This window comes from Herpailurus yagouaroundi, unplaced genomic scaffold, assembly GCF_014898765.1.
Source record: "Herpailurus yagouaroundi ecotype Mexico unplaced genomic scaffold, PumYag 195, whole genome shotgun sequence".
Classification (NCBI taxonomy): Eukaryota; Metazoa; Chordata; class Mammalia; order Carnivora; family Felidae; genus Herpailurus; species Herpailurus yagouaroundi.
The window spans coordinates 6,146,015-6,156,553 of NW_024412426.1; the positions used below are offsets into that span (position 1 = coordinate 6,146,015).

At 41.4% G+C, this 10,539-nt stretch overlaps 1 protein-coding gene across 3 annotated transcripts in view; it reads left to right on the top strand.

The window, feature by feature from the left end:
• CENPF (centromere protein F) overlaps nt 1-2,611 on the top strand; it is a 63,297-nt gene extending 60,686 nt beyond the window's left edge. For all 3 annotated transcript variants that reach the window (XM_040446461.1, XM_040446463.1, XM_040446462.1), the window contains exon 20: nt 1,627-2,611. In XM_040446461.1, coding sequence (XP_040302395.1) covers nt 1,627-1,830 — 204 coding nt within the window. In that variant the 3' untranslated portion in view covers nt 1,831-2,611. The remainder of the gene's footprint in view (nt 1-1,626) is intronic.
• The last annotated feature ends 7,928 nt before the right edge of the window (nt 2,612-10,539 follow it).

Genomic DNA, 10,539 nt, shown 5'->3' on the forward strand with positions numbered 1-10,539 from the left:
AAATAAATATTTAAAAAAAGTTTTACTAACTCAAATATTCTTTTCCCAATGTGAGTGATCCCTCTCTGTCTCTTTTTGTTTTAAACAGTGAATCTGAAGAGCTGACTTTCCTGCGTCAGATGGGTTCAAGGGAAATGCCTGTCTTTTGTATCACTTTCTATTAAAAAAAAAAGTACCAGTAAAACTCTGTTTTTTTCCTTCAACTTTCCATGGATGGTAATTTTCCACTAAGTCCTGCTCCTTAGAGGCTGCTCTTTTTTAAGTGTCCTGCATTTAATCTGAGAGGCAAGCTTTCCAGGGATTTGATCTGTTGGCCAGATTTACTATGTTTTCTGTAATGAAAAGTATTTAGCTGCCCTTTAAAACCACATACTTCCTATGGAAAGAATATAAATGGGGAAATAATTTCCACTCTTCTTTCTTTCTGCTTCAGAAGGAGCTCACTGGAGTCCATTGCCGTCTATCAATAGCTTCTCCCTGTGGAGAGCAAACATGAGTCGCCCTTGTCAAGAGCGCCCTTCCTCTTTTCCTTGTGAAGATCTTTCCACTTGGGTCCTCCACTCCTGCCTTTAACTTTGGTTAAATGAAGCTTTTCTATGCTCTATCCGTCCTGCTCCCCTTTCTCTTTTCTGACCCCATATCTTTAGTCACAACTGCATAAACCTCAAAAAATCTGAACTCTATCAGCTACCCTGCCCACTTGTCTGTTTCTTAAAAGTCTCACATTTCCTGAGATCGCTCTTTCTCTTAAAAGGCAGGACATCAGAAAGGGGAGTTACTCTTTCTGAACTTTATTATTTATTCTACTATAATCCAAATTCAATATGGACACAAAACAAAAACGTAAGGAGAATGTTAAAATGATGGTATAGGAGAAACATGTTTTAGGTCCTTTAAATGTTGTAAATAGAGGTACCTGGGTGGCTCAATCGGTTGAGTTTCTGAGTCTTGATTTCGGCTCAGGTCATGATCTCACAGTTGTGGGATCAAGCCCTGCACCGGGTGCTGAGTGTGGAGCCTGCTTAAGATTCTCTCTCCTTCTGCCCCTTCCCGGTTCGTGTGCATGCGCGTGTGTGTGCGTGCACACACACTCTCTCTCTCTCTCTCTCAGAAACACACACACACACACACACACACACACACACACACACACGTTGTAAATAAAGCTTACTCCCTATGAAGGTAGTCTTACTCATTGGAATCACAGTCACTTGAATGATAGCAGGGGCTCAGGGTAAATGAAAGCTGATTTGTGTTATTACTCAGGCATATATAAATGTTTGACAGGTAGTCAAGCATATTCTGGGCACTAGGGTTACAGTGGCAAGGAGGACAAGCTTTGGCCTTCAAAAAGCTTGCCTTCTGATCTGAGAAGGTCATGCTAGCTTTGGGAGTGAACCTTTGGCCATCAGAGGTGTCCAGGAAAGCTTGCAAGGTGACTTAACCAAGTTCATGTCCGATATCCTCCTTGTTTCTTCCCAGTGAAGAAGAAATACTAAAGCCGTGTATAACACCTACAGAAGAAGGATTGAATTTAAAATTTGGTGACATAAGCACTTTAATTTTCATGTTGTAGGATTGTGAATATGATTTAAATCTCTTACAAAGATGCTTTGTTTGTTATAGGTCAAGGTTGCTCAGCAAAGCCCAGTGGATTCAGGCTCCACCTTCCGAGAACCCACCACGAGATCTCTCTCGGTCAGTAACCTCCCTGAGAGGAGTTCAGCTGACAGCCCCAGGGAGGGCCTGAGGGCCAAGCGAGGCCGGCTTGCCCCCAGCCCGGAAGCTATCCCCGAGTCCAAGAGCAGCGAGAACTGCAGGGTCCAGTAGAAGCGACCTTGTGTGTCAGGACCTTGGATGGTGGCAGTATTTGAGTAGAAGGCAGTGACCCTGCAGGGGCTTTTCTTTAGTTAGGGAGCACGTTATCTGTGGGAAGAAAACATTTCCTTATGAATCGAAATATATTGTACTCTTTAGCTCTCCCGTGTAGAAGTATTGGAAATGTTTGGAAGCACTGATCACCAATTCATCATTGATACTCTTCTTCAGTAGTGTAAAGGGTGCTGGATAAAGCTCTTTGGTGCTGTTACGCTTAGACGGCAAGCACTTTGTAACAACTTTTGTTTGCATGTGGATTTTACCCTAAGGGAATTCAAAAGACAGCTTATACTTCCAAAGAACAGCTCCCAGGGAAATGTAAACTTTTGCTTTGTGATATTTCCTATGTATAGAGTTAGGCAGGAAATAATTTTAGATCAAGAATTTCTTTTAGCCAAGTGAAATGAAGGAAAATCACACACACATATACATATGTGGATGTACATAAGGTGGGTGTGTTCATGCTTAGCTTCCAGTGTGTTTTCTAAATGTTTGCCAATATAACCTGTACATACTTGTGTGTGGGGGTGACGGGGGTTGTGTGTTCATTTCCAGTTGGCCTGGTCGCAGGCTCCGAGATGCGGTATGTCAAAGTTTTCTGTCATTGTACTGTTTCTTTTTCAGACCAATTTGTTGCACTTCTTTAGTATACGTTCTCATCAATAGTGATCTTGTATTAAAATAGAGCATTTTTTGTCCTAATAAAAAAAATCACTCTTGGTTTCTGTAAAAATGATTTCTAAATAGAAATGCATTATGAACATTGGTGCTGTATCTTGCTGACTTCTGCAGCCTCTTATAAAAAGTAAAAGAGTCTTAACAAATGATAACTAGTACATTTAGCGAACATAGTTATGTTAAAAGACATGATTTGGAATGTGGGTCATGAAGATTTACAGGATTTCTCTAGGAATAATGTGTCCAGCCAGTGCCTGGTACATTGTGTACCCATCAAACTGCATCAGCAAGGATATACCAATATGTGGTATTTTCTAGCTCCTTTATTGATGATAGCATTTGAAAATATGCAGGCATTATGAGCCATAGCAAATCCAAAAACTTTGGAACAAGTCCCTTTGTCTTTGAATCAGGGTAAAAAAGTTTTCAAGGACATGCACTAGTAAAAGATAATTTGCTCTTGACTTTCAGTTCAAACTGATGTGTAAACCTTGACGAACACTATCATTTATATATTAAAACTGGCCTTTGGAAGGTGGCCTCTGTTATTGGATAATGCTTTGGTAATATTAAGCCACTTGGTATTCATCTACTGAAAGTGATATCCTGGCTTTCCTCCTGTTTCTTCAGCTGTTGCTTGGGGTTATGGTCTGGTGCAATATCCTTATCATAAATCACCCAAGGGCTGTCATGTGTTCAAGGGCATGGCCCGGAGTAGACATCGCTGGGATCAGGCCGTCAGCTTTGTTGGCTGTCTCCAGTTGTTGGAAGATTCCACTCAGTAGGTCTGGCTGGGCGGTTCCATGGGTCCTTGAGATCATCTTCCACCTTTTCCTAGGTGGACCATGGCTGCCTTGTTACAGGGGATATTTGGCATGCCTTCTGTTTTCATGATTGTAGAGAACTGTTCGGTCACTATAAATGGGCAGCTGAGACATAAAATATCCTTTTCCTCGGGCTAGCAATACTCTTTATACCATGAGTTGAGCTGCATATAGGATGAAAAGTAAATTCACCATAGCCCCAACTTGATAAGCCAGTTGAGTCACAAGTAAGATCCCAGCTGACAAATCATCTGGAGAAACAGACCAACTCCAGAGATCCAGGAGTCAGATTCTTAATCTGCACAATGAGGGGCTTGGTAGAGATGATGCTTTCATCTTGAATATTCTGTAGGAACTCAGTTGGCCCTTTGTTTCATTGGGAGTAATCAAGAGTCCAAAGGAACTGCATCTTTAATAAAAAGGGACTAAAAGCCAACATTAAATTGTAGCCTGATTTCCTAAGAGTCACCCCTGCACCCCTGCATGCATATTAACTTTGAGGTTTATCCATGGTTTTTCTCATTTGTCCCCAGTCTATTTTGTTGGGACTACGAACTTTTCACAGGTTTCTTTGAACTTGGAAAGAAGTCAAGACACTTCTTCCCAGCAGCCCCTAACTATTCCACTTCCCAACTGATTTGAGTCAGGGAAAAAATTTCTAAACAGTCTTAGGGTGGCTGAGCACATTGATCTTAGGATTTCCAAGTTAATGCTTCCAAAGTCATTTGGGTTATGGCAGTGCATCATGAAAGTAGCTTAAATGGGAAATAAGCTATGATCAACTCTTCGGATTCATCGGTTTAATACCTCACAGCCAGAAGTTGAACTAATCACTGGCATGTATTTCATATTTCTCTTTTGTGGTTGACAAAGGAATTACCTCTTTAGGAGGATTCTAAGTACCTGGAATTGGTAGTTGCCAACTGGTAGTTGAGTTGAATTCCCTTTAGAGGAAGGGGCTTTATGCTGGTTCACTGAGTAGAGAGAACACACAGAAGAAGAGAATTTGATGGGGCACCTGGGTGGTTCAGTCAGTTGAACATCAGACTCTTGATTTCACAGGGTCATGAGATCAAGCCCTGCATTGGGCTCCACGCTCCGCGTGGATTCTCTTTACCTTGGTGCACCTGGGTGGCTCAGTCGGTTGTGTCCAACTTCAGCTCAGGTCATGATCTCACAGTTCACGAGTTTGAGGCCCTCATCGGGCTTGCTGCTGTCAGTACAGAGCCTGCTTGGGATCCTCTGTCCCCGTCTCTCTGCTCCTCCCCCTCCCACATTCTTGCTCTCAAAAATGAATAAACATTGGGGCGCCTGGGTGGCGCAGTCGGTTGGGCGTCCGACTTCAGCCAGGTCACGATCTCGCGCTCCGTGAGTTTGAGCCCCGCATCGGGCTCTGGGCTGATGGCTCAGAGCCTGGAGCCTGTTTCCGATTCTGTGTCTCCCTCTCTCTCTGCCCCTCCCCCGTTCATGCTCTGTCTCTCTCTGTCCCAAAAATAAATAAACGTTGAAAAAAAAAAAATTTAAAAAAAAAAAAAATGAATAAACATTAAGGAAAAAAAAAAAAGATGGTCTCTCCCTCTCCCTCTGCCCCTCTCCCCCGCTTTTGTGCTCTCTTTCTCTCTCTCAAATTAAAAAAGAGAATTTGGAGTGCTTCTTGGAAAAGCCTGAGGACCAAAACTAGTATCCCACCTTCAGGCGGCACCGTGTATCTAATGCCTACTCACCTGAGCTATGCCTCACCTGCTGAAAACACCATGTGGAAAATTAGATGCATTTTACAGTATTTTTACATGTTGGCTCAAACCTTAACACCTTTGTGAGGTAGACATCAGGATCCCCACTTTATAGGCTGAGATTAAGAGACACAGGTAGAACTCACATCCAAGTCTGAGGAGACCTTGTTTATAACAATAATGAGTCTTACAACAATCTTGCAAGAGTGGGGATTATCCTCATTGGATAAAAGACGAAATAGGCTTCGGGAGTTGAAGTATTTCAGCCCCAGTGTCGTCACCACAGAGCCCAATCTCTTGTGTATGTTGTGTATGTTGTGTATCTCTTGCCCTCCTCTATAGAGGCTGACTGGTCCAGAATAATTCTGATAGCACAAATATTCAAGAGATAGATGTAGTTTTTCTATCTTTTCTGTGCAGTGGAGAATGTCCTTAAGTCTAGGATGATGATATCTGATTTGTGTGACCTCATACTGCATTTTCAAAACTAAAATGAGACTAGAGATCCATTTCAACTTCAGAAAATTGTAACCACTAACTTAATGCATGAGCATTATTTAAAATTAAATGCTTTTAGAGAGTCTGTTTTGGAAAACCTTGAAAAATCTAGACATTTTTAAGGCTTTAAATACAAAAGTTTAGTATAATGCAAACATTAACAGTGAAAAGTATCAGAATGCCTGGGCACCCCATGTGACCTTGGGCAAATAACTCACTGTGCCTCAGTTTCCTCTGATAAAATTGGGAATAACAATAATACCTCTTGAAATTGCCATGATGATTAAGTCAGTCACTTTTTATATGTATGATTTTGCAAATAATAAAATGTTGGTTATTCTGCGTACATATAAATACACAGATAATTTTTTTAAAAATATTGCAGCTTAAATTTGTTAGATAAATCTCTGTCCAACACTACACATTGATGTCAGTTAAAGTTTTCCCATACAAAATTCTCTCTCAATATCACTAATGCTTATTTTGCAAATGAGTGTAACCACTATAGATTTGTACATATCATTCAGTTACTGATCTTGCAAATTAATCATCCACTGGTTTTGATTTTTCTTTGGCTCACGAAAAATACCCAAAGAAAACAATTTACTGCAATTTTAATAAAAAATGAGTCGTGTTGAAGTTTATATGTAAAGTCATTGTTTAGAACTCAAAATACATTTCCTTACAAAAACAGCATTGCAAAATGTGCCTGAATTCAAGCTCAGAGAGTCCATTTAGCTCATAGTATGTTAAAATGGCAATTGTATTTGTTTCAACTGTGTAACCTCCACTCACAACTTTGTTTTTCTGGAAATATATATATTTTAAGCATCAGATTACCAGAAATTCGTTTTTCTACACCTCAGCCATTTTCCAGTGTGACCCACTCTTCTCTTCCCCCCGATCTTGTGCTAGACGGGAATTGTCCAGTGATCTTGGGAGAGAGTAATGGGTGTGTAGATTTCTGTCCACCACAGTTCTAACAGCCGCTGCTCCTGGTATGAAAGGGAAAGTGATTGATAGCTTTTAAGTCGGTTCTGACGCTGCAGGCAAGGTCTGTCCTGTGTAATGTTGGTGTATTTACGTGTGTAAATGTAAGTGATTTGTTCTATTGATGTTTTAGAAAATCACAAGGAAACACACATATCCCCAAACTTCATACATTTTTTTTAACTTGCAGCCCACAAAATTCTCGCTGGCTCCCTGCCTGCCCCCCTACATGCCGCCCCCCAAAGAACGTGGCTGATGAATAAGATTACTGTCCTTTGTTACTCCTCTCTTTTCTGGGGCACCTTGAGGGTAATGTTTATCTGCATAAAAATACTTTATTTGCCAAATTGAATCCTTGCAGTTCAAATGCCTTATCTCCTATGATATTTAATAATCCTGTGAAGTGGGTCCTATTTTACCACTCAAGAGACCTAAAGAGGTTATTAAGTTTGTGGGAAAACAAAACTAAGGCTCTGGTCTTGATCCCCAGTCCAAGATTGTCATAGATTATCACCCACCCCCAAGGAGAGAGTAAAAGGATTCTAGAGAGTAAAAGAAGCTAGACACTGGCCTGACAAATTCTCTTCAGAATCCCACCGGAACCCCATAGGGAAGTTTCCCTCTCTTGTGCCTAGGACAACTCAGCACCTAAGGAAAAGTGTGCTTATTTAACCTCATTTAACCCTTTGAGGTAGTCAGGGATTTGGCACTGGGGTTTCCAGCAACACCCGCACTGTTACAAAAACCGCTTTGGTTTTTCTCCCCCAGGGGTGTATTTGCAAGGAGTCAGGAAAATGGCAGCTTTCCACAGTTACAGACTTTCTAGCGAAACACTGGGATATTCCTGAATTTTAAATGTGAACAGATCCTCTTGGTGTTGAAATCACAGCTGTGTTATCTAACTGAGCATTTGCTGGGCACATGCCCACTCCTTCCTGCTAGACCTTGGGCAGTCCGCACGAGGGTGTTATCTGTCCTGAATGCCAGCTGCTTGTTTAATGGCCATATTCTTGGACCTAGGCCAGCAGAGGGTCATGAGGGTGCCCTGTGCTAGCCCACAATGCTTTGTCCCCTGTGTGGTCAGCCTCTATTGTACGCCCACACAACAGACTGGTGGTCACTTTGCTTGGAATCCTAGATATGTGGGGAAGGAACAAAGGGCCACCACTCTGATTTATAAACAGGTGTATTGCGTGTGGAGACGATTTTCCTTCTGAAACAGCCACAACTCAAAGCAGAGAGGGGAGTTTCATCTTGGCTCTGCCCAGCTAGTTTTTTCAGAGGCTGGGTATTCAATTTATGAGACAGTCAGGGTCTCCCTCCCTCCATGTGGAAATACCACACGAGCGTGGACTTGAATGTATCATAGTTTAATGGCATAGTTGAATTAATAAATGGAGGAAGCCCCTCATCGCTAGAATTTAAAGAATACGTATTTCTTATTGAGAAGATTTACTGCAGATTCCACTTCCCAATCTGTTGTTATGAGAGCCAAAAGCCCAAATTAGCAACCTAAATCTTGTTCCAACATGTATCACAAAATTAGATTCTTCCCCCCTTGACGTGGTCACAAACTCTTTTAAGAAGAGAATATGTTGGTTCGGAGGAGTCTCACACTGATTTCCCAAATGTGGCATAGGTTGTAGTCAATGAAGAGTTATTTTTTAAACCAACGTCAGCCAATTTTTTTTTTTTTAATCCCCAGATAGAAAATTTCTGTAGCTGTGGCAGAGATAGTTGACTGCTTACCCAACTGTTACTTCTTTCTTTCTTGCCTGGAGAACCCCACTTCTGTTCAGATGCTGGGTAGCATTTGCTCAGGAAATATGGCCCCACCCCCAGGGAAGGAATATAATTTGCATGAGTCAATCTGATGGTGCCCTTCTCTTTTGCCAGGGACTGTTACGATAAGCACTCTGCAGGGACCAATTCTGAGGCCGGAAATAAAGCACTTCCCAAACACAAGACTGTCAGATCAGAAAGATGGGTCCTCAATAACTTTGTTAAGCCTTCGAACGGAACTGGTCATATCAGAAAAAAACGAAAACAAACAAAAACACAAGATTCTTTTAAAGCAACTTCCAGTAGGAAATTCTTTTACTTCACCCACAAGCAAGCTGGTATAATTGCAAAGTCGGTTTTCCGATTTTTTGTCAGTCAACGTCTACACTCATTACCCTCTCTCTGAGTTTGGCCTGCTACCTGAGCAAGAGAGCCCTTGGAAATCCATTCACTTAACCGTCTTCTGTTCTACAGATCTGTCACAAAAAGCAATTCTGCTAAACTGGTCCAGGGCACCTGTCTAAAACCTAAGTTACGTGGGGAACGACACGAACAAATTACATGGTTTTCTAATGCCTCTTGATGCAAATCTTTGAAGTCCTTCATTATTCTGCCTATGGTGAGTTCCCTAAACATCAGGTGATTTATAATAGCTGTAAGTACAAAATCAAATGACTTGTGGAGAATCCATGACTTCCGTTGTAACAACATGGTTTAATTATCTGGATTTTCGTAATCATCTTGAAGATGAAGAAATTGAGATCCTGGAGAAGAAACGGTTTGCTCTGCATCCCACGCTATGTCCTAAAACCTAGATTCCGGCTATTCAGAATGGTGCTTTCAAAAATTGAGCACGTCGCCAATTGAATAGTTAGTTACACTTTTTTTTTTCTTTCTAGAAGTGATCATTCATGGCACTGAAAGGAATAGCAAGTTTGGATCACATCAAGAAAATTAGATCTTGTGTTCTGTGCAGACGGAATATTCCCCCACTTCTGCCTTGGCCTTAAAGACCAGGGGATGTTACTAGGAAGCCCAGGAGGGAAACTATGATTAGGTTGCCAGCTGCACAGAGATGTCTGTGTGTGCATGTTAATGGAATAGCCATGGGGACAGACACCCAGGGCACGAACACCCAGCGTTTGTAGTGGCAGGACCAAAGAGCCTTAACACCTCCCTCGCCAGGCTTTCTCTGCAAGCCAAAGCTCACTCAAAATGCTGCCTCTTTCTGTACCCTGGGGCTTTTCTTTTAGTAGCTCTCCAACACAACTGTGTATGCCTTTTACACAATTTGGTTTTTAAATGAAAAAAAATTGTTTTGGATACGACGTGTCCTCCTTTCTCCTCCCAGAATCCTACTTGAAGTCGTTTCCATTTGTGAACACCAGAACAAAATCAGAGGATTAATATCAGCCTTTGCAAATTATTTCCAGGCATTTCCTTTACATAACGGTGGATGGGAGCCCCGCCATGTTACCTGAGAGACAATCAACCACTTGACAGAGAGACTGAGTTTTGGAGAGAAATTTAACCATAAGCTTAGTCTGAGTGTCATACCCAATGAAGATCAGATAGAAATACAGAGGAAGAGTCTCGGGTCATTAGAAAAGCGAAATATCTTTCAGTCAATATAATAATGACAGAGAATTTGGAAAATAGAAATTTTGTTTATAAACCCACCTTGGCTCAAAAATTATTTTTATCTGTAATAGTGATATGGAGAAAACATGGTTTTCTTATGTCACTTTTCATGACATCAGCAAAGAAGAGTTATCAGCCACATACTCATATACTCATCCTATTTAGGTGGTTATTTACTAGAGTCTTCTCTGGACTCTCCCCCCTCCCCTTTTTTGTTAATAAAGTAAAAAGATAAACATTTTTAAAAGGCTTTTGTTTTCTGGGATCACATATTAAATCCTCCCTCTACCTGGTTTCTGGTCTCCAAAATATTTTTTTAAATTGTTGAGGTAAATGCTGGGCTTTTTAATGTTTATTTATTTATTTTGAGAGAAGGAGAGGGAGAGAGAGAGTGTGTGTGTGTGTGTGAGCAGGAGTAAGGGAGAGGCAGAGAGAATCCCAAGTAGGTTCCACACCCAGCAAAGCCCCAAGCAGGCTTGATCTCATGACCTGAGCGGATATCAAGAGTTGGTGGC